This window comes from Onychostruthus taczanowskii, unplaced genomic scaffold (assembly GCF_017590055.1).
Source record: "Onychostruthus taczanowskii isolate IOZ18803 unplaced genomic scaffold, ASM1759005v1 scaffold15, whole genome shotgun sequence".
NCBI classification, from domain to species: domain Eukaryota; kingdom Metazoa; phylum Chordata; class Aves; order Passeriformes; family Passeridae; genus Onychostruthus; species Onychostruthus taczanowskii.
In genome coordinates, this window is record NW_024498685.1 from 9,561,499 (window position 1) to 9,585,712 (window position 24,214).

At 39.2% G+C, this 24,214-nt stretch overlaps 1 protein-coding gene across 6 annotated transcripts in view; it reads left to right on the forward strand.

The window, feature by feature from the left end:
* Positions 1 to 24,214, forward strand: part of ERC1 (ELKS/RAB6-interacting/CAST family member 1) — a 270,885-nt gene that overhangs the window by 236,963 nt on the left and 9,708 nt on the right. For 4 of the 6 annotated variants that reach the window (XM_041398556.1, XM_041398557.1, XM_041398558.1 and 1 more), the window contains 2 exons: positions 1,261 to 1,362; positions 16,131 to 16,319. In XM_041398556.1, coding sequence (XP_041254490.1) covers positions 1,261 to 1,362; positions 16,131 to 16,319 — 291 coding nt within the window. Of the gene's footprint in view, positions 1 to 1,260; positions 1,363 to 3,122; positions 3,190 to 16,130; positions 16,320 to 24,214 lie in introns of those variants that run through there. The other 2 variants (XM_041398560.1, XM_041398561.1) reach the window with 1 other exon arrangement.

A 24,214-nucleotide genomic window follows, 5' to 3' on the forward strand; every position in this document is an offset into this window, starting at 1 on the left:
CTTAGAATACAAAATTTCCCAAAGCTCAAAGTGGGGCTCTTTGTGCCTTCTGAGCTGGGAGGAGAAATGCCATCAGTCAGTTCTGGGGCTGCTCCATGCGTGACTTCCCAGTGACCCTGGCACCAGGTGATGCCAAGGGAGGCAGCACTTGGCTTTGCAAGATCCTCAAAAAACCCTTTGGCTGCCCAGAGGTATCACTGCTGCCTGAATGGCCTTTGTGAGCCCTGCTGGGGAGCTGGGACACTCTTCCAGGTGCATTTCTTTCCTTTCTTGTTTGTGTTTGTAGGTGTTTGGGGACCTCATTTCAGGGTAGACTGTTAAAAGGGCTTTATCTTACATTCTCCTTTGCAGACACAGCCAGGTAATGTATTTTAATGTTCTTTGTGATTGCTTACCTAGAATGGTATTGTTGAATTCCATTTATTCTTACACAGTTTATTTTCTACAGGGTGTTTTTCAAAATCCTATCTCTTCTGGAACTTGAACTTTCCTAAGAAGTTGAAGAAAAACAAAATCTTGTTTCATACTTTGCTAATTCTTTATTTGACTGTGCGGAACTTGAACTTTCCTAAGAAGTTCAAAATCTTGTTTCATACTTTGCTAATTCTTTATTTGACTGTGTCCAGGTTTTAATTTTATAAGCCTTCATTATGACACTTTTTCTTCCCCAATATCTATTTATTAAATTTTTGATTTCCTCCCAGGATGGCTTTTGTATAATTAAGATTTTTCTGACCAGTCTCAGAATTTTTCTGTTCTTTGATACATCAGTCAAAAACTGATTTGCATATTGTACTGGATGGACTTCTTAAGTAATAACCTATTTTCAGCTTGTTTACTTTTTGTTTTTTTTTTATAACAGACTGCTTTCTGAGGGCTTCATTAGGGGTTTTTTAATTGACTTAGGGTCACCTAACTCATGTTTTCATTGAATTATTGTCCAAGTTGGTGTCTGAACCGTAATCTCAAGAATATCTAAGAAGAAATTAATTTCTTGTACAGCACAAGTTTTAGTAGGTAAAAGTCAGATAATCCACTTAATTGCACAACTAATTTATCCTTAAAGGGAACAGGTTGGAATGTGTCTCCAAAGTTTTTACCAATTCCCTGTGGTAATACCAAGTGATGTCTAGGCATGTGTCTTGTTTTTTCCTATGTATGGATTTTGGATATGCATTTGTATAAATGCCCTGTTCCCTTGAGTCTCCCTGATAACATTAGAAGGTAGACTGAGATTCTTTTTTCTTGCAATTTTAATAGACTCAGAACCGTATGAAGCTGATGGCTGACAACTATGAGGATGACCACCTCAAATCCTCATCCCATTCCAACCAAACCAACCACAAGCCCTCCCCTGACCAGGTAATGTCTCTCTCTTTTTTGTTTTTAAAGTAATTTTTACTGTGAGGGCTGATGATTTTGTGTCATAAGTAGTTTTCCCTGACATGCTTGCAGTACCTTGGAACAAAAGTAGCATTCCAGAATGCAGTTATAAACCAGAACTGGGTGCTGCTGCTGTGTTGGCTTTGTGCAAAGCCTGAATGAACAGTTCCTGGTACCAGGCTGTTGTTAGGTGGGTGGAGAGGAGGAGGTGCATTGAAAAGGAACAAAAACTTTACTCTCCTAAAATGTGAGACTCAAGTCCTGTATGACATGTTCAGATTTTAGTAGCTCAAGTTTACTGCTTGAGTGTGTGGAGTGTCCAGGACTGTTTCTTGTCTTCAGTAGCAGGAAATCATGCTCCAGGATCAGCTTTCTGATCTATGGATTGCATATGAGCAGTTCCCTTCATTTCCCACGAGGAAATCCCGGCCTCGGTGCCAAATGAGCACAGACTGCTCCCTCACAAACTCAATGGGCCATGAACTGAAGGAAAATCAATTTACCATCTCCAAAGCAGTGAGGAGCCTCCTGTGGCATTTACAAAGCACAGCCGTGTGCTTGATAACTATTAGAGAGATTAACCATCCCTTGGGTGGCACAGAAAATGCCAGCATAATTGCACATCCCATGTTGTAATCTCATCCACTGCAGTTTAATTAAAATATTAGCCATCATTAATCACTGCCTCGATGGAGTGAAGGAATGCTTCTCTTTGCCCTCTGACTCGTGTAGAAATTAGTAAGATATGAAGGGAAGCATATCTCTCTAGACCTTTAAGTGCCAGCTTAGTGGTACACAGAAATAATGAGTAAGGCACAAGAGGAAAATGGCAAAAGCCAATTACTTATTCACCCTGCAAAAATAGAACTTGAAAAATCTCCTTTCATGTCTCCATCAGAAAACAAGGAGTACATGCAATCAAACAAACAGAAAAACTCTGATTTTCAAGGGAACTTCCCTTTGCATCTTAATTTAATACCTTCCTCCACTGGGAAAATGGCAGAAGCCAATTACTTATTACTTATTTACGCTGCAAAAATAGATCTTGAAAAATCTCCTTTCATGTCTGCATCAGAAAACAAGGAGTATATACAATCAAACAGACAGGAAAACTCTGATTTTCAAGGGAACTTCCCTTTGCATCTTAATTTAATACCTTCCTCCACTGTATGTCGACTGGCTTGAATTTTCTGCAGTGTTTTTGGAAGATGTTGGTGTTTCACTATCCTTTTTCAGGAGAGTGAAATTGTTAATACTGAAAATTAAATGGATTTCCTAATCTTAATTTGGTGCAATGCTAGAATATCTGTTGTTTCTAGTCTGAAGTCTACAGAGAGCTGAAACCATTTCTAGCATGTGACTTTAGTACATGCTTACAAATAAAGGCAGTGTAGCATTCACAGATGAAATTGAAAATATAGCATGTAAAAATGAAATAAAGTTTAGAGATTTACAGAAATTCTTGCAAAGACCCCACAGGGAAGGGTAGTAGGGAAGAGGGGGGATGGGAGGAGGCTCTGATTGCACTTCCCCTTTGCAAAGGGGCATTTTGAAAGCTGACAAAGCCTACAAGGGAGCAGAGAAAGCTGTACCTCAAGGAGGCTCAGAATACTGCATAAGGAATTGAAACGCTTTGTTCTACTGTTTGTACTTTATGTGCTTTAAATACTAACCAACTCTTTATTTCATTCCCATGCTGCTCTGGGGCTTTCCTCCCATTGCCACCTGTGCACCTCTAGGATGAGGAGGAGGGTATTTGGGCATAACCAGTCAGATGCTCTTAGCTCAGCCATTTTGTTCAGAACGGTGAGAACCAACCTCTCCTGCCAATAGAAAAGTTTCCGACAGTCGCTCCCACACCTCACTCCTGTGCTTTGTGAAACCTGGCTGTGCTCCCTCCCCTCGCTGCCATGTCCCTGCATGAGGGTGTTTCTCCTGTGTTTATGTGCAGTTTGTGATTTTCCTCTTCTAATCATCGTCTCGTTTCACCATGTTGTGGGGAGAACTTCCCAGGGCATGTAATTGAGTTTCTGTGCAAGCACGAGAGAACAGGAAATGTCTTTCATATCATTTATCATTGACTTCATGGAGGAAATGTTTTCAGTGGGATTCTTTTTCAAAGCAGTTTGCGCCGTAGCCAAACCTATGTGTGCTTTTTCAATTCTGGTTTGTAAAGAATTTGCTCGAGGATAATGTTCCTCCTGAAGATAATGTTCCTTCTGAAGGTTGTAAGCATGTTGAGATCTGCTGCAGTGATTGCTGCCGTGCACACTGACCTAACTAGTCACAGATATTTATCAACTCACAATACAAGATTCTCTAGATGGACTAGGAGTATGAATTGTCTATAAATGTGAAGGCAAAGAGGAATATCCCCTTAACCTTCCTCTCTCCCTTCCATCGCCCTCATTCTTTCAAAACAGTGGGAGAGAAATTAGGAGCTGTTTTTCATTTAAAGTACATTTTGTTTCTCTGTGTCCATGTCCACAATTTTTTCTTTTGTGCTGTCAAATTGTCCCCACAATGATGCCCATTTCCAAAAGGGAAGACAGTGGAGAGGACAGAGCCTGCTCCTCATGCCTGTTCTTTAGCAAAAAAACCTCTTACTGGTCAGGAGTCAAGTACTGATTATTACACTGTAGTACACAGCATTCATTTATGCCTTGAAGTGTCAGTTTTAAAGTGGAATGTATTTCTTTGAAGTATTTTAAAGGACTGATGACAGTATTTTAAAAATTATATGAAACTTTTTCCTTCTTCACTTATCCTTTTAAGAAAAAAATATTTCACGTCAGTTTCTGTGTACTTTTTTCTAAGAATTTGATTATTTTCATATCAGTTATTTGAAAGAAAACTGAAAATTTCTGTGGAAATCTTGAACCCTTGCATTTCTGAAAATTATTGCTTTGTATTAGATTTGTAAAACATTTGTGAGAGAATAAGGCACTCTCCTCTCTTGCACTTGCTCAATTAACTACAGACTTACAGTCTGTCTGACTGTATAGATCAAATCCCTCTTCAAGCCAACCATCTGAAAAATTTAATCCAACTGTGGCAGTGTCAAACTTGAATTTCATGCCTTGGGGTTTGAACTGAGAAAATCTCTTTAGTGGACAAATTGATAAAGTGCTTCATTAATTTGCACTCGCTGTTGATTTCACATTCTTTTTGAATCACCGCTCTTGCAATGGTTGTGCGCTCGTGTATGTTGTTAAAAGTTTTAGAGATGATGCTTGTAAAGATCAGCTGAAGCACAGAAATTAAACAGGGGAGATCAGGTAAGTAAATGATGAAAAGGAAGAGGACACTCACTATGAAGGTAGGAATAATTCTGATTTTCCTTCTGGAGCAATCATGGAGTTTGTGTAGAAAACACTGAGAAAGATCTCTCTCTTTCCTCTCCCATGTGCTGATGCATTTAAGAATACAACTGTGCTAAAAGTATGGTTTTTCACGGTTTTCTGAATTAATGGGTGTTTGACATTAAAAACAGCTTATGTCTCCAGTTTGAGGCACTTTCCTCAGGAAAGCTGTTACAGAGTATCCCAGTCAAAATAATGAGTCAGCCAGCAGCCTTGCCTTCCATGCATCTCATCAGAGAAACTTGACAGCCTCGACATTGTCGTGCATACATCAGCAGGGAAGGTATAAATGTGATGGATGCTTCCCAAGCCACTTATTCCCAACAGAGTACATGTTTTTACTGTGATATTCCATGTTCATTAAAAAAAAAAAAGTCCTTATTCTTTTTGTAAAAGCTAAGATGATGTAAGTTACAGAGTCCCTAACCTCCATGTATTAAATTATATTTATGTATTACCATCGGACTTGGCAATAAGTTTGTTTTTTAAAGTTCCTTCAGGTCTGTGGATGCCATCACCTCTGGTCAATACTGAAGATTAAATGGAGACAAAAAACTATGTACAATAGTTAACTACATTCTTTTATTTTTATGGTTTAGGTCTTAAGGCTTTTCCCCTCCAGCATTCTGGAATTGACTGAATTTAATATTTAATTATGCCAAATGTGTACATGACAGCATTATCAGATAGAGCTCCCCTGAAATGGATCACTGTTCATAAACATATGCACCCTCCCTGTAATTTCTGAGGATGGTAGTTTACATTTCAGTTTATAGTTCAATGTAAATACCATCTTTCATCCTGAAATAGTTTTTCCTAGCATTTTTCACTTAGCTTGTTTCCTCGCTGTCTGAATTTCTTATGACTCCTTTTATTCCCCAGATGGAGCTCTATCCTCCTCTGCATCCAAGTCAATTCCAGTGTGATTTCACACAAGGATGCTCTTTGGTTTTTCTCAAATGCTAAACTGCTCTGGCCTATGGATTAATTAGTTATCACTCACTTTTATCAAAAATAATATCAATTTACACCTTAAGAGAGCTAATACATGAAAAAGGATATGTGTGTATGTGGATGTATCTTCTTGTAAATCTGTGCCAGGTGTGTTCCATGTGGGGGAAGTAAAGCAAAGCTTCCATACAGAGATTTCCCAAGCTGCTCAATTCATCCAGTTGTCTTGTGAAGCACAGCTGTGCTACCTAAAATGGGAGAAAATGTGGGTGTGGTTCAGAAATCTGCTTTATCCACTCATTAATTGAAAATTATTATTATTATGCTTATTAGAGCAACAGTAGAATGGTCAAAGAGCTAGCATGGAACTGGAGTGCATGAAAATGGGGATATTTCAAGACAATGAAAATATTGGCAATTCCTATATGTAAAAATATTGTAAGACAAACAGGGTCTTCTTTGTGACATTTTTCTTCAATACTTGAGTTTGACAGATTTTCACTCAGAAGCACTAAGCATTGTGAATTGAGTACTGAAGGCACTCACAAAATTTATAACACTTCAGATTTCAGAGGTGATGTCTGTGGTGGAAAGAGGGGGTAAGTCATTACAGGAAAATATTTGGCTGATCTCAAGGCTTAATGTAATCTTTGCCAGAGCAGTCAAACTACATGAAGTTTTCATTGGGATCACTACAACACTCAAAGTGTCTATACTTCGAGAAGTTTGAGGAGAACATGGAAATTTTTTTTCCAACATTACTTGATGCTGATTTCTTGTAGTGAAGTAAATAGGTGGTGGTGAGTTCCATGTTTAAATTTTTCATGGTGAGTTCCATGTTTAAATTACACAGGCATTCATTCACTACATAAATGTGATCTTCTGTCCACAACACACATTTTGTACAGAACTGCTTGTCCTGCTGTCACACTCTTGAGGTTCTCAGTATTGTCACTCACTACACTGTGACCTCATAAGCCTTTTGACTAGATTTATTTTCAGTCTGGTCTTTTTAGTTGTTAGATCATGCAAAATGGTCAAAAGCACCAGGTCTTCATGCCTGACTCATATTACAGTGTAATTTACTGGACACAGTACTAGACCACGATTCAGAAGATAAATTCTTTCCTGGCATCATCTCCAACCACTCACTTGTTCTCTTTCTCCCTGTCTCAAATTCTCTAATTGTAAAATGAGCTGAAGTTTTTGTAAAAGTGCAAGTTCTGCTTGGGAAAAGTGCTGTATAAGTGCTACGTATTATTACTGTGTGATATTTGGAAATTGTCTTGTTAAAGTGATATGATGGTGATTCTAATACCTCATTTTGAAATTGTTCCCGAAATTGTGTTAGTTTTGTAGTTGACTCTATTGCTATGTCTTACTTTTTTGACAAGATCCTATTCCTTCCCAAGGAAAGGGAAAATAACCCGTATTTTCAAGGAGCTGCCATTCCAGCATGCTGGACAAAGCTCTTTAGACCTCTGTTCTTGTTCTTTACTGTCATCTGTTGTCTTCTGAAGAATCATTTCTTTCCCTTGTCTAAAAATCTACAAACTAATTTTGCAGTATAATAATGATATTATTACAATTCTTCATGCAGGTCTGTAAAAGCATTGTGAAAGTGTCTTGTGCTTGCCTTGGAGACATACCCTGTGCAAAATTTGAAGGCAGCTACATGAGATAATCTTGCATTGCTTAAGCGTGTCTGGACAGAGAGAGAGAGGCCATATTTGCTTTGTCATATTGGTGACAGTCAGGGTTCTTCACTCCCCCTTTTTGGATGGGCACCTTTTAGTAAGAACCCTAATGTGATGCACTCAAGTAAGATGATGCGATGTAACTAACTTATCCTTAGGAATATTTGAGAAGAATTCTTTCCTTTAGAAAAAGTCAGCTTCCGCTCGTGTCCTTTTCTTCTTTTGGAGAACAATTCTTCTGCTAGCTTTTTTTTTTTTTTAACCTATTATTTTGCTGGTTAATAACTAATTTCTGTTAGAAGAATGCATTCTCTGTCCCAGAATGTTATACCTATGAGCACAAAAGAACTGATCTTGATACACTGTTCATTTTCTTTCTGATCTCAGAATGATAAAACTAAGATTTCCAGATGGAATTTTGTAATCTGCAGCTCTGGGATGAATTAAACACCCACAACAGAGGTGCAACTGGACTGTATCACTGTCTTCCTATTATTCTTACAGATCAAAGAAGAACACAAGTAGATACTTACAGTCTAAAACATTCAAAACAGATGGCTGGTTTCTTTTTGTAGAGATTTGTGCTTTTCAGCAAAACAATTGCAAAAAGGCCATCATTCATTTCTGCCAGATGAGATTATGCCAGGTCTGTGTCTTATTTTCTCTTTTGATTTGCAGCTGAACATAATCTTCTACTAGTGGCTTGATCTTTGTAGCAAGTAGGAATTCTGCACTCAGACATTGTTGTTTCTGGCCACTTCCAGGAGAGTTGTTCCTTGCAGTTTGTGTGATAGTCTCTACTATCTCCTAGTTACTCTGAGCTCTGACACTCCTAAACAGGACACTCAGAGACACAGGACAAGCAGCTGCAGCCAAGCCTTTTTAGTTGTCATTGAGGAGGAAAGAAACTGAGGGAGATGAACAATGTTAGAAAAAGAATCAAGCCCAAACCTGCTTTCCAGAAAACAAGCTCCAGAGAATGGTAACTAAAATAAAAACTGTAAGGGCACGTAGCCAATCTAGACACAGCATTTTCCTGGTTGGTGAAGTTCATAATGACTGATGGACATGTCAGGATTTACAGTTCCATCTCACAGTAGCCTCACTATGGGCTCTCCAACATCTGATTGTTAAAGTAACTTTTAGATAAGATCTACTGTATATCCATGTAATATAGGTGCATTTATGTATAATATAGGTGCATTTATTCATGGGATTTTGTGTTTGAATGTAGAGCAAGCAACTCTAAATAGACTTCCTAAAGGCAGATAAACCTTCACAAGTCCATGCTTTGAAAGTGTCTTTCAGCAGGTAGAGAGCTGCAACAGCAGAATGAGCACCCAGAGTTAGAGAAGGACAAGACCAAGATTGCTATCACCTGCAGACAGGGAGGTTATAGTTCATCTGAACAGGAAAAGCACTGATTGTGTTCTCTGGTAGACTACTTAGGAAATACCTTCTGGTTTGCATTAGCAGTGGAACAGACAGCAGGGAGACAGCAGAGCCCAGCCCTGACGCATCAGCATTGCCATGGACACGCTCTCCCAGTGCCCTGCTGCCATGCTCTGCTTTCAGAGGTGTGTGAGACACTGTTTCCCTTTATCCCTTGTAATAGGGGGAAGCAATAGACAAAATAGAGAACAGCAAGAAATGTGTGTGCTTTCTGCTTCACTCTTGTGTAGACAGCAAGTGCTAGAAAGCTTGAATGCATTAAAAATAGAAGCAGGTTGTTCTTACATGTTCTCAAGCTGCTATATTTTTGTAGAGAAGGAGTCAGCATAAAACATGACTGATTCTGTGAAATAAAAACTTACTTACTTACACCTATGAAAGTTTGATCAGGAGAATGCTGTTTAAATCCACAGTGTCATGTAGAAGATGCAAACATGTGTTAAATTGTTTTTGCTTACTGTGGGACTACTTTTTTTTCCTTGATGGTAATTGTCAGTATCATCAATCTGACTACCCAGTTTCATAGTTTTCTATAATTTAATTTATTATTCAAAAGTTTAACCTGGTAACTAACAGTTTACAGGGGTGAAGTGCTTAAATGAAGGAGATTTTAATAATAAAGAGGTGTGAGGTGTGCACAGTGCAGTGAGTTTATTTAGGGGTAAGAGATTGAGTGAATGCCCTCGCTTTTGAAAGGAAGGGACTGAGAAAACAGGTAAAATTCAAGCTGTGTGCAAACACTGCCTTCAGCTCTGCTGAGGTATCTCATTCCTGAAAGCTCATTTTCCCCTTGGTCCAGTTACAGGCCCCTCACATCAGTATTCCAGTTCTGGTCTCCAGCAGTCCCTGCTGTTCCTCACGTGGTTCCCTGCCAACTTTGCTCCGCAGCCCACATAAGTGAAAGTTGCCAGTGTCATGGAAAGCACTTCTGGATTTGTTATGTATAAAAATATTTTAGAACTACTTGCTCTTTTTGAGTGCTTTAGGAACCCTACCAACCCACTGCAATTCTCTGCCTCACCTACATGATGGGGAAAGGATTTTATTTAAACAGAGGGAGCTAATGACAAAACTCCTTTCCCTGGTTTGTTTTTTTCTATTATTTTTTTCTGGTCTGGATTTTTCCCAAGGTGAGGAGGGTGAACTCTGGAAATCATTAATCCATGGGATTTGTTCATGGTGTATAAAAATTTCAAAAATCATTTGCTATATAAAAATGATTTCCTAATTGATTCTGTCAGAAAGGAACTGAGTAAGACAGCTCTGTCAAAATAGCCAGAATCTCTTTTAGCTCCTCAGGTATATTGTTCTGGTTTATGTGGAGAAAATTATGAAAGTTAGAGTTAAATCCTTTTTTGTCTTTAAAACAAATCTAAAGAATACTGAGCCTTTCCTTGAGCTTTTGTGTGGGGGTCTTCTGAAGAAACCAACTATCTCCATGTATCTGTGAACTGAGCTGAACTGAACTGAGGTCAAAATGTGTCTTTTTGAGAACTTTCTTCTGTTTCCATTTAAAATAATGAAGGGAAGACATCAGTGATAAATTGCTCTGAATTTGGGAAAGCTTTGCACATTCTGAGCCAAATTCATGCCTCATAAAACTCCATTGCATTCAGTGGTTACAATATTATTGTTGAACCCTTGTGTTTGTTGCCAAACAAACACAAATGGTCTGAGCAAGAAGGCATAATTCAATTTGCCATGCAAATACTTCCAGACTGTGTCACTCACTATCTTTATCACTAGTTTATTTTCATATCTCCCAGCATAAGATATTTAGTTATAGAGGCAAAATACCCTGTCTGGCAATATCTATAATAAAACCCAGATACAGGGAAGTATACAGAGATTTGTCAGGTCCTTTTGAAATAATTGCTTTTTAACAAACATATGTGCTTACACAATCTTTGGCCCCATCTTCTCCTGTGCAGTGGTAGTTTGGGAAGTAGGTTTTGTTGGGTAGCATAGTTGCAACTGCATGTAACAAAGTTTGAAAATAATTTTCCACACTCACATGGCAGATGTGGTTGATAGGAGATAAAGGACTACCTGCACTGTGTTTCCAAACATATTTATTTTGTCCAGTCTGAAATTTTGAGGAGGTGTTTGGTGGTACTTTGGGTTTCTGCTTAGATTTTTTTCAGAATTCCTTCTTTATTTGTGCTGAGCAGGATTTACAATGAACACTCACGGTGTGTATACCAGGCTGGCAAGCTAGATTGGTTCTGAAATTGCTTAATTCCTTGGAAGCTTTCAGATTTGTTCCACCTACACTTCTTTGTAGCACTTTAATACAAAAACATGTCATTTTTACCTGACATTGTTTACTTTGACCCCTGAGATTACTTGTCAGTTCTATTTTATTTTCTTCCTGATCTAGCTGTACTTCCAGGGAGGTTTTTTTTCTCTCCAAAACTTAGAGATTTAGGGGTAAGTTAAGAAAAATTACTGAATTATTTGATTGCAAAATGAAGAGCACTGACCAGCATCACTCTGCCCTTTAGGATTTTGTAGTGGATATATACACACAATGTGCAAACAAGACACTCAGGCTAATAGAGGGGTATGGCAGCACTCCTGCCAGTGCCAAGTGTATGTATATGGCACTTTGTATTGCCCTTGCTGTACCAAAAAATGTTATTTTCTCCCTTTTTTTTAAAGGTAACTGCTGTTGATCCATGATCAACCTCCACATTGATGCATTATTCTGATGAGTAAGGCAAGTTGTGTAAGGAGATAACTTTTACAAAGTCGACTGATGCGGTTGCAAAAACAGGCAGGCTTTTAGGGGTGTCTGTAAGACTTCATTTCAAAATGGCAGCTGCAGGTTTTTAAAGTAGAAATTTCGAAGGTATTCTCTGAAATTAGTAAAGTTAAGTACTTGGTTCTGAAAAAGAAAAGTGGTTGCTTCCTTCAGAGAAACAAAGGGATTGTTAGCAGGGAGAAAGGTGACCAGGTCATTAACCCTTCTGCCTAGAGAAAGCATAATTTAAAGCTGGTGATTGTGGTGAACTGCACATTGATTAAACTCACTCTTTATTCTGCAGATGTCTGTCTGCTTTTGCTGATTTTCTTTTCCAAATAACCACCTATGTATTTTTTGCATATTTCCAGTAGACACTGCTGTGTATATATAGATATTTAAAAGCAGAGACTTAGCATATAAAACTTGAAATTCAGTTACCCATATTCCAGTTGACCATTGTTCATATAAAACTTGAAATTCAGTTGCCCATATTCCAGTTGACCATTGTCCAGCAACAGTAGGACCACCATTGAAAAAGCAATATCATTTCATTCTAAAGCTTTTTTGCCCCAATGACTTGTACAACTACAGTTAGTTTCACATTTATCATAGTCAAAGATTTTTTTTAAATGTATGAAATCTCAAGTTGAATTTGGAATATATTCACTAGTATCTTATTAGTTGGTTGAGTTGGTTTGGGTTTGCATGAGAGATTTGTCAGGCATTTCACATTTCTGCCTCAGAGTTGTAGTGATTGCCTTTTTTAGTGAAATGTTGTCAAACTTAGCTGGCCATTAGCAATATTCTGAAGTTGAGGGTACATTAAGCAGACTTCATTCCATGCATTGATGAGGATGGCCTAAACCTATCAGGTCCATTAATGAATGAGGGCTGCATCAGAAGATATTGCTGGGTTTGGTCTGTTTACCCACTGTTTTCCTAGAAAGCTCTGCAGCTCTGAGCTGAGCATGAGAACATGATGTGGGTTATGAACCCAGCACTTCCATGCTTTTCCACTTAACAAATGCTCTTACACGCTCTTGAGATAAGGCAGGGGCAGCTCTGCTGTGTGGGAAGCACAGTGCCTCCTGCTAAGTGGCCAGTTCAAATGAGATAGGGCAGGAACACAGATATAAGGGCACTTCCCACTTGACTGGCAGCTTTTAATGGATCCCAAGTGAGGGGAATGATTGCTCTGTGAACAGCTTTAGGGGGCTGCTGGTTAAGAACTTTCACACGCCTCATTTGGCCTCTTTCCAGCTCGAGGTAAAAGGGGGAAGGGTGCAGGAGGAATGTGCTTTGAAAGGGGGTTTATCCCTGAGCAGTCAAATTCAACTGTTGTATGCAGATCTTCCAGTCTTACTGCTAGATAGCCCTGCTTTCTCTTCATCAGGGAGGGTTTCTGTTCACAATCAAGATCTTCCAGTCTTACTTGCTAGATAGCTCTGCTTTCTCTTCATCAGGGAGGGTTTCTGTTCACAAATAGCCAGGAACGTTATCCAGACAGATTCTTTTAGACTGGAATCTGCACATCCGATGGATATTGAAGAGACTGTGGTATCTGAAAAGAATACAAGGCAGCTACTACATTGATTGGACTAGTTATTGACTATTACATTATTATAGAACAGTATTTTCTTAAGACGTGATAATCCATCATTTTACCCTCTGTGGGCAAACCAAATAGTAAGAAATATAGAAAAGACATCCTTTAAATTAGAAGCATCACTGGTTTTCATAGGCAATACATTTTCAGATCATAATCTTAGTAACAGATATTGTATGAAATCAGGGTACATAGTGCAAACTCAGTAAATAACCAAAGCTGATGGATATAATGGCTAAAGACAGTTTTGTTTGGTGATGGAAGTGAAAGGTAACTGTGTTGATTCTATTAAAATATCCCTTGCTATTGCCCTGTATACAGGGCAGCAGAGTGACAGCAGTTTGCATTCACAATCACAGACTGGGTCAGGCTGGAAGGGACCACAGTGGGCCATCATGTCCAACCTCTCTCCTGGAGCAGGGCCATCCCAGAGCATGGGACACAGGATTGTGTCCAGACAGTGCCAGAATATCCCCAGTGAGGGAGACTCTACACCCTCTCTGGACAATGTGCTCCAATGCATGATCACTGCATAGGAAAGAAGTTCTTCCTCACGTTCAGGTGGAACTTCTGTGCATCCCTTTCTGCCCATGGCCTCTTGTCCTGTTGGCTGGCGCCATTAAAAGCCTGGCTTCATCCTCTGAACTTCAGATACTCAGCCATTGTTAAGGTTCCCTTCTCAAGGCTGAAGAGGCCCAGCTCCCTCAGCCTGTCCTTGTAAGAGAGACACTGCAGTCCCCTCACCATTTTTGTTGCTCTTCACTGGCTTCTCTCCAGGAGCTCTGTGTCCCTTTTGTCCTGAGGAGCCCAGAGCTGGATACAGCACTGCAGATGTGGCCTCACCAGGGCAGAGCAGAGGGGCAGGATTACTTCCCTGGGCCTGTAAATGCTCTTCCTAATCCACCCCAGGAAACTCTTGGCCACAAGGACACACTGCCACTCATGGACAGATTGTTCCCAGCAGGTCAGCCCCAGCCTGTGATGGTGCTTGGGGTTATTCCTCTCCAGGTGCAGTGCCCTGCACTTGCCTTTGCAGAGTTTCCTACACTTCTTCCCTGCCCATCTCTCCAACCTGTTGAGGTCCCTCTGAAGGGACACAGCTCTCTGGGGTATTGGCCGCTCCTGCCAGCCTTGTGTCATCAGTGAACTTGCTGAGGAAGCATCTGCCCCTTCATCCAAGTCATTGGTGAATAAGTTAAACAATATTGGGCCCAGTTCTGACCCTTGGAGAATACCACTAGTGACAAACCTCCAACTGGACCCAGCCCCACTGACTAGAACCCTCTGGGATCTGCCCTTCAGCCAGCTGTCCATCCACCTCATTGTCCACTCATCCCATCCTGATAGAACAAAGCATTATTTTTATATGTGTGTTTATATATGCATATACAACAGAGGGTGCCCCAAGGCTGCAGAGGTTTTTGCTAAAGCATGTGAGCTCGCTCTCTCTCTAGTTCAGGTTTGTTGCCTGACTCCTCTCCTGTGGCTGCCTGTGGCAGCACCCTGATGTGCTGGTGTGGGCTGCTGAGCTCGGCAGGACACGGAGCCTGACATTAGTTAGCTGCTTAGCCATGCCTCTCAGATCCTCGCACTCTACAGAAACTAATCCATGTAAAACAGCGTTAGAAACAAAATAAGTGAGCCCTGACAGCCTTATTAAAAGGGGTCGAAGCCAGAGTCTTTGTTGAAAGTAATGCCAGCACCCTGTTTTGTTGACTCAGAGATTATCTCACTCCTTATTCATTAGCAGGGTCAGAGGTGTCCTATTGAAAAGATATCCCCAGCCCACTAACAAACAGCAGGTGCAGCCTCTGCCTGGGAACACGAATGGAAGTTGCTAGGACTTTGGCAAGGCTTCCCAGCTCTCCCTGCCCAGCACCTCATTTTATGGAAAGGAGGCCCTAAGCCCATTTCTTCCCTAGTTTTTCATAATCTGCAAACCTTAGAGTTTTGCATTACTGCAGTTTTGAATATGTGCCCACAAACATCTAGAAAAAATGAAGCAGTATTCTTGTGGAAGGTCACAGCGAAGGGTGCCCGGTAGGCATTTAGGCACTTGAGCTCTGTATTTTTGTAAAAAAATGAGAAATGGCTCTTCAGATACTTTTTGTGGGAACTGGATAGCTCTAGTTTGGATTGCATTGAGGAACAATGATTAGATTCAGATTGGGTAAAGCATAATGAAATAAAATAGTGCTTTATTAAAGTCCTTTGATTTTGGTTTTTTAGTTTGTTATGTAGATATGTAGATATAGATACGTCTATAGATGTATGTATAGATAGTTTTTTCATTGTCTGGCCTGTTTAATAAAAGTCATTGCCTTTTCAAAACTATAGAAGATTATACCTTAACTATGTAAAACATTATAAAAAGTTAAATTTTAACTTTCTGGTGAAGATATGTCTCTATCCAGTTTCTACAGTAGAGTTGCAGTCATCTTAGAATTGTTGTGTGTTTGGCAAAATTTGAAACAATTCTCTTTAAAACATGTTTATTGCATATTTACTTTACAATTAAATGTTTGTTGGCAAAACGAGCTAAAAATCTATATTGACATTGCTTTTGGACAAGTTGTGGACAGACACCGTTTATCAGAAAAATACTTTTTTTTTTTTTTTAAGTAGTTAAACCAAAGTACTGGTGGATAATCAGTAGAGTTAATGCATTCATCAGTGTAGTATTGTTTCATTTTTCACCCATATCATCATTATTTCCTGGTCTAATCACACAGCTGTCATCATTGCACCCTCTCCCCATGTCCTTGGTTTCCTTCTGGATGGTTGGTACGTTATGGGCCAGGAGTACAAGGGAATGAGTGTTCAGGTTTCCTCCACTGTGAAGCCAGACAAGATTGTAACTTAGAGGCTGATCTTTGCCTTCATCACTGCTTGGGTCCCAGGCTGTTCTCACTGTCTCTGCTCTCTTATTTCAGATAATTCAGCCCCTCTTAGAACTTGACCAGAACCGCAGCAAGTTGAAGTTGTACATCGGCCATCTGACAGCCCTGTGCCACGAGCGCGACCCCCTGATCCTGCGTGGGCTCACCCCGCCTGCCTCCTACCACCTGGACGATGACCAGGCAGCCTGGGAGAAGGAGCTGCACAAGATGACCCAGGAGCAGGTGAGTTTGTGGCTCTAGCTCTGAACAAGGACCTGAACTTGCTGATGGAGGCTTTACTGATCTGCTGATTGAGGCTTTACTGATGCGTCGCACCAAAATGTGGTGAAACCTTGTCGTGAGTGGTGAAAGCAGGTAGCAAAGATGAACTCTTCAGCTGATAAAAGAAGTCAATAATTTTTTTAATCATTGCCATGTACTATTTACTATGGAATTTCATCTGCTCTTTTGTCTGTGCTTGGGGCCATGCATTCCCTCATTCATGGGAAATCAAATTGCAAGATACCACTTTTGCCATGTTTTAACTGTTAACAAATTTTAGCTGATCTCTATAATTCAATGTAGTCATCAAGATCTTAAATCTTACTTTAATTATATAAACCATATATATTTTCATTGACACATCTTTATTAGTCTCTTTATATAAGTGAATGCAGTGTCCTTACCTGCTGCCACAGAATATTCTACCAGTAATTTCTACTGCTTACCCACCTTACCTTCATACCTGAATGAAGATTGGACTCAGTGTGCTGGATGTGATACACCCATGCTTATATACACACTCAGAGTGACTTCAGAAACCCACCTGTATATTTCCAGGAGTTTTGGAATACAGAACTGAAAGGGTTTAATAAGAGTTTGTCAGATGATGTCTCCACAAGAGGCTGTCAATCTAGTTATAAATCATCTACTGAAATAATCTTCCTTTCTCCCAGCTCTGGTAGTGTCTTGCCTCCCTTAATCCCTTCATTGGCAGTTTTTTATCTTTTGTTTCTGGACTATAATTCACCATTCCCTATAACCTTTTTTCTAACTCATTCCTATTTCTCTTCTCAATTTTCTTTACTGTTCTAGTCCTATATTACTGAATGCTTTTTTTTTTTTTAATTAAACTACTACAAGGATCTTGTACTAGAACTAAATGTGACTAGTTTTGTCTTTTTAACCCTGACTTTGGATTATAATGCCAAGTCTTTAACTATTCACTTTCATATGTTTTATACCAAATTCTATCCAGTGTGCTCACAAGCTAGTGTAAGGTCTATGCAGTTAAAGGGGATTTGTGGGTCAGTGAACATACACTGAGCCTATCTTGAACACCTCAGTTCTGGTTTTCTTCCTTCGTGATTTTAAAACTAATTTCCTTGAACTTTCTAATCACGACTGAATTTTGATTCAAAAATTGGAGAGAGCAGTGGAATTGCAGGAAACCAACAGAAGCATGCCTGAAAATTCAAAAAGAGCAGACCTCTGGAGGTGACTATGGCTGTAACAGGGCTGAGATGGTACACAACAGTCATGCTCTCTTTCTGCACCTGTCTTCATGCTGTCACTGATCCAGCATGTGCTGTGTGCCTCCCTCAATATCTACATTTGCCTCTGTAGGTATGACACATTCCTTTTCCCTTCAGAGCCTCCTGGCTTCCGTAATCACTGATACAGGATTAAAATTTCTTCAGTTTTATGCATGCCATCCTTCTCTATTAAAGCTCTTACAGCTCCTATGGTATAAATCAAAACATGAGGCATATTGTTTTGAACCACCTTGTCTGTCAGATTGGGATGGAGCAGTGGGTGACAAAACCTGTAGCATGTATGGGAGGCACCTCTGAAAATGAGAGTGGATATGGGCGAAGTTTGGATATCACTGAAATAAATTGCCTCATTAATTATAGCTTTTCTGGTCTTCATATATAATCAGGATCTGTGGGGACAGTTGGTATTTGCTATTTGATCAAGAGATGTGGGTAAAGAAAATACAAAAAGCTTTCTTTGTCAAGTTCTTCTGAATAGTAACCCCAAAAATTATATTTCCCATCAAAACTTTGCTAGTCCATTAGCAACCTTTATGGGTTACACAGTAAAGAAAGCATTGTGAGAAATTGTGAGAAAAGGGAATTACCTAAGTTGTTCTGGAAAGAGAAAAGAATTCTTTTTCTGTCCTCTCACATTATTGTCTTAATTCTGCACTGCTGTCACCACAGTTGTTTAAAGTTACTTCTCCATTCACGATTCCCAAGCATAAATAATGTCAGCTAAAATAAAATGTAGCTGTCTCTTCTGCTTTCCCATACTCAGATGGTATTTAAGAAGCTTCAGTTGCAAAACACAAACTAATGATATATTTCAATTTACAAAGCAGACTTTTCATTTAAGCCATGGAGCTTTTCTGTTTCTAGCTGCAGAGTTTCCTTTGTGCTTAAAGTATTCCCATGGGGGGTGGGAATCAGTTCTCCAGATTTGCAGAAGCCCATCACAGAATACCCATTTTGCATCTTTGGAATTTTAATGAGTTTTGTAAATTACCTCAAATCCAGTGCATTAAATTCACTCCTGTCCCTTCTAATATGATCTTCTGTAGATAATGCTTTACAAGCCTCAGTGGGAAAAAATTAATCCCCTTGAATGTTAAGAAGTGCTAACATGATTAGGGAGGATACATTTAACCAACACCAATAATATTTAAGCATGATGTCAACGTATCCACTTCTCACCAATGAGATTACCTAGTTTGGTTTGGTTGCTTTGGAGTTTTTTTATAAATAGTTAAGAATTCGTTTTTGAACTGCTGCTTTTGGAGCTGTTATTTCCCTCTGCAGCAACTTTTATTGACCAAGGTTGGTTTGCTGTGTTCATCATAGCCAATATACTTGGTAGATCTTTCATCCCTGCTGGGGAGGTTCAGGTACAAAGAGCAGGAGTTCTCTGTGGCTTCTTTTGGTAGATACAACTGGTATATGAAGTAAATTTAACCTTCTCACTCTTCTAGTGCACCCACGGTGACCCGCAGTAACTAATGTACAAATAGTTGTTGGCAAAGTATCTGCCAGCATCAACACCATGGATCTAAGGGGAATTTGTTGCCACATAAATAATTTTGTAGTCTCAAAGTTTGACTGATAATTGGTGCCTCTTATCCATAATAGTGTCTCGACACTACCATTAAGTTCAGTGATAGTCCTTAGTGACTTCAAGTGATTACAGAATATGCTGAGTTGGAAAGGACCCACAAGGATCATTGAGTCCAACTCTTATCCCTGTACAAGACATTCCCAAGAATCACAGCAGGTGCCTGAGAGTTTTATCCAAACACTTCTTGAACTCTGTCAGGCTTGGGGCTGTGATCACATCCCTGGGGAAGATTGATTGTAATCAAGTTGTGGGGCCAAGATACTATATCATTCTTAGTTGGCATTTTATCAAAGACTTTGTGTAGGCTGACTTATTGTAGTAAAATTTTGGTTTGTAATGAAGAACTGAAGCCAGTACTTCTGAGTATATGGTGTCTCAAAACCTAATCTAAAATAATATATCAGACTAAGTTGTGGACGGTAAAGGATCTGTAGAGCTCAGAACCATGCCATTAAATTATTCCTGTGGTGGAAAATGTCCCTTTGAGTCAGTTCTGACCAAATGTCCCCAAATAAGCTACCCAGTACCGTTTCTGGAACTATCATCCTTCGACCAGTTCATGTCCTATTTGAATTTTCTTATTAAAAAACTGAAGTTACCAGAAGGGGAGAGGAATGTTCCAAGTCTTGACACTCAGAAATAAAAACTCATTCATTCATTATAAATAATTGCATTATCCTAGCAATTTCTATTAAATACCATATTTTCTTTCACTTTGTCCTAGAGGTATCATTATGTTAATATTCTTGAGCTCTGTAGAACGACTGCTCTGTTTCACATTTCAGGTAGTTGCCTGTCAGTGTGGGATTTTAGTCCTTTATGAAAGGAAATGGCATTAACATAATTATATGGTCCACACTTTTATTTATAGTTTGGCTTTTGTTTTCCTCTTATCTGTAAAAAAAAAAAGAATGGAGTAGAAGCTGGAATTTGCTGAAAATCCTCACTTCAGTGTGTCAGAGGTGGTGCACTGCACTGCAGTTGAGAGGCAGCAGTGTGAGAAAGTAAAAAGAGCCAAAACTCCAGAGCAGCCAGATATTAGAAGTAGGCAGCAGTATTAGGTTTGTTAATAGTTTAAGGACTATCAGCAATGTTTCTTAGCACCTCAAATCTAGCTGTAAATGTGCAGGACCTTGTATTACAGAGAATTTCTTACTTTCAGTAGGTCCTGCACTGATATTTGGAAAAAAATACTTCTTCCAACACAAGATCTATACAATTGAAATAATTTTCTTAACCCTAGGAGTAGGAGGCATTTTTCCCCCTGGCTCCCTGCCATCAGAGGCTCTTCCCAGCCATGTCCAGCATGTCCTGGCTTCCTCAGGCAGGGGGTCCTGCCAGTTTCTACTGGCCCTTAAGCACCAGTTTGTTCCCTGCACACTTCTCTCCTCCTCCAGAGGTGTTTCTGGCAGCATTTGCATTATGACCTGGGCATCAGCAGCAGTCTTGGAGACCTGGAGATCTGTAACTCACAATTCCATCAGAGGCTCTCTCAGAAGTCACCTGCTGTGGGAGCTTGTCTCACCCCACTACCTGTGGCTGCTTTACTGTGAGTTACAGAGCAGGGCACTTGTGAAAAATCTTAATGATCATCAAAGAGCCTTTGTTGTGCAGGAAGGTTCTCTTCCCTTTCCCTGTGCACCAGCTTCAGCCAAAGCACAGACCTTCTGGGGATTCCTGCTTACTAATCCTCTCCCAAGAAATCAGCAATGCCTTTTCTGCTCAGCTGCCCAAAGCAGAGGAAGGGAAAAGGTGATAATGTCACTTCACTGTAGCAGTCACAACCTGCTGTGTCAGCTAAAGCATCATGGCTTGGTTCCAAGGAGCAACATCTACCTTGCACTTGATTCACATTTCAGCCTCCACAGAGCAATGGTAAGCTTTTTGTACAAAAGGACACCAAACCTCATACCTGTAGCTGTCAAATTTCATTTTAAAACTGCATATTTGATTGTTAAATCCTGAAAATATTCAACACGTATTTTGATTTGTTATACAAACAATATTGCAACTAGGATAAACTTTACTCTAAAGTACAAATAGTAATTTTATAAACATCCTGTGTACTTCTTTTTTCAGATTCTGCTTGTGTTGTTCTGTGTCATTTGTGAGGAATTACTCAACTTACTTAGTTTCTGTAAAGAAATTACTCTGCTATGATTTGCATTTAGTCATTCTAAATTACTCTGTTACTTCAGAGTTTACCCTTGTCTTCCTTCTCTGACTGCTCTTCTATTAGCTTGTTATCTTCCCCCACTTGATTTATGTCATTTATTTTTAATTTGTAATCTTATGGGAATGCATAATGTATTTTAAAGTTAAACAGTCCACTTCTGGTCTCTGTTAGAAATTAGAAGTAATAATTGCAACAATTTGTATCCTTCTTCATGTGCAAATCTGTTTCCTGAGTTTGGTTGAGAAAGCAATGGATATGGGAATTCTCTAAAATTGTTACATTATAAAGTATTTTAAACTTTTATATTTAATGGTTTGGGTGAGGATGAGAACAGTGTCATAGTTCTTACATACTGGTTAAAATCACAAGTGTTATCTGTAAGTTAGCCATGTCCATAATGCCATGACAGCATTAATTTTTATTTGTCCATGAAATTGCTAATGTTAATTACAATACATACCACCAATCAGGAACATTAACAACTCCTAACTTGAAAAGAGATATAAAAGGAAAAACACTGATTTCAGGACATCATCAAACGTTGTGTGTGTGTGTGTGGTGTGTCAGAAAATGAGAGTGGTCTCATTAGAAGCACTTCCTACAAGCAGGAGGTACAACCCCAAGCTGTTCCCTTGTTTTTCACTCTCCTCATGTTTTGCTCTTGGCAGTAAATTCTGTTACTCTGGCCCTTGCTCAGACACCGTGGTCCTTGTACAGCTTTGTGCAGCATCTCCTGCTGTTGGGCTGTGGATTCTCTTTGGCTTTATATCTCTTTTCAAGTTAGGAATAGTTAATGTTAATGATGGATAGTATATATTTTAATTAAAAGTATTAATTCCATGCACAAATAAAAATGGGCAATGTGCATTGTAGATATTATTTTAAAAAAGACTGTTTCATTTGAAATCTTACTTTAATTTTTAAATGTATGTTTTTTAAGTATCTTGAAAGAGCTAACATAAACTCAAAATTTCCATACAAAGCAGAAATATTTAAGGATTTACATTAAATTTTTTCTTCTTTTGTTTTTAAAATTTGTCAGACTGAATTTCTATACTCGCAACCCTTTCTTTTGTCTCCTTTATAGGTACATAGTTGAGAAATAAAGGTTTATATGTAATTAGCTCTCACTACATCAAACACATGTAGTTACACTGATTTGTCTGGGTAGATGCAAAAGCTCTTGACCATTTGCCTTAGCTACAGTGAAGTTTAAACTTGAGACAAAGCAAAGGTTTAGATTAAATCAGTGTAATTTCTTACTTATGTTACTTTAAGCTCTAGATATAGTTTTCAGACTAACCATAACCTGATCCAGAAACACTTGAACTTTGGAGAAGCATAATTTTATATCCTGGTATTCTATCCTTATAGAAGTTCTCCACTAACTTTCTCTTTGTGCATCTCTACAAGTTCTTCATATTCTGTATTCAGGTTTACTGTCCATAGCCCAAGATGAGATACCACTTTATCTGTGTTTGCCCTTTCTCATCAGTGTTCCTGTGGAATTGTTAATGAGGCAAAAATCACACTGGGGAGTATAAGTAAGTTTTAAAGAATCTTAGTTTAATTATGCCTTGTTTGCATTATGGGAAAAGCAGAGGCCACGAAGGTTCTGCAGAGCAGCAGCACAACTCACCCAGTTTGCATATAAAACCACAGCATCCTATTTCTTAACTATGAAGTTATCTTCATATGAATCATTCATATGGCTCTGAGTGTCTACTAATCTTTAAGTAAGTTCTGAAATATCTTGGAACAGAGAAGCTAAATTCATGGTGAATTGTTAGGGATTTTTTTTCAATGATGGAGTTTAACTATAAATGGAAAATTATTCCTATCGTGACTTGCTCTAAACACAGGAAGGAAGGCAGCAGTGCTGAAAAGTGTCTGAATCTATTGCAGATTATCTGCAAGCTTTCTTTCCCCTGAGATGCTGAAGGCCATTTCTGTTCTTCTGTCCAAAGATAAATACTATTAAGCACTTCTGGGGTCCTTGCTGTCCTTTCCTTTCTGAGCTGTCTATTCTTACTTGTCATCAACTAGACAAAAAACATATCTGGCTTTGCCTTCTCATTTTTGGTCATTTCTTTGAGGCAAGTATGTGAATCTCCTCATATCCTCAACTGGAAATGCCAACAAAAAAGGATTGTTCACATTTCTTTATTTTCATAGAAAAATGGCATGGGGAGGATAACACCATGTCAGCTTGCATTCACAAGAAAAAAAATCTAGGAAGCCAGGAGCAGAACTGATATTCATACTTTCAGAGAAACTTCCCTAAAATTTGGACTTTGAAACATCCAGGTGAATCCAGTTATGCCACTGAGAACTGGATGTTCCCCTTGCTTGATGGAGAGCTGACGTGTGCTGCTGCCAGCTGCTGCCGAGAGGAGTGACGTCAATGGAGATGATATCCCTGGCCTAGAAATGCTGCCACCAGCCATAGAGTCAATTAAGATGTCTTTGCTGAAGTAGGAATCACATTATTAAATCTGGCTGTTCTGAAGCTAGCAAACTCAACTCAAGGCTATCATTGCTGTTTTTCCAAAGACGTTTCATCACACACATCTGCCAGCCAGCTGTGTAGACTTTCTGTCTGTGCTAATTTGTAAAGTATTGTTGCTGGCCTTCAGCATTCAGGGCCATCTTATTTTGGGTCCTTGATGGTCAAAAACTCTCTTATTGGAAATATTTTTTTCCTCTGGTTAAGTTGGTTGCTTTTGTTTGATTGCATTTGATTTATTAGCTTTGGCATCAGCTTATTGTTGGGCTTATCTTGATTTTATAAGGTGTCTTATAAATACAT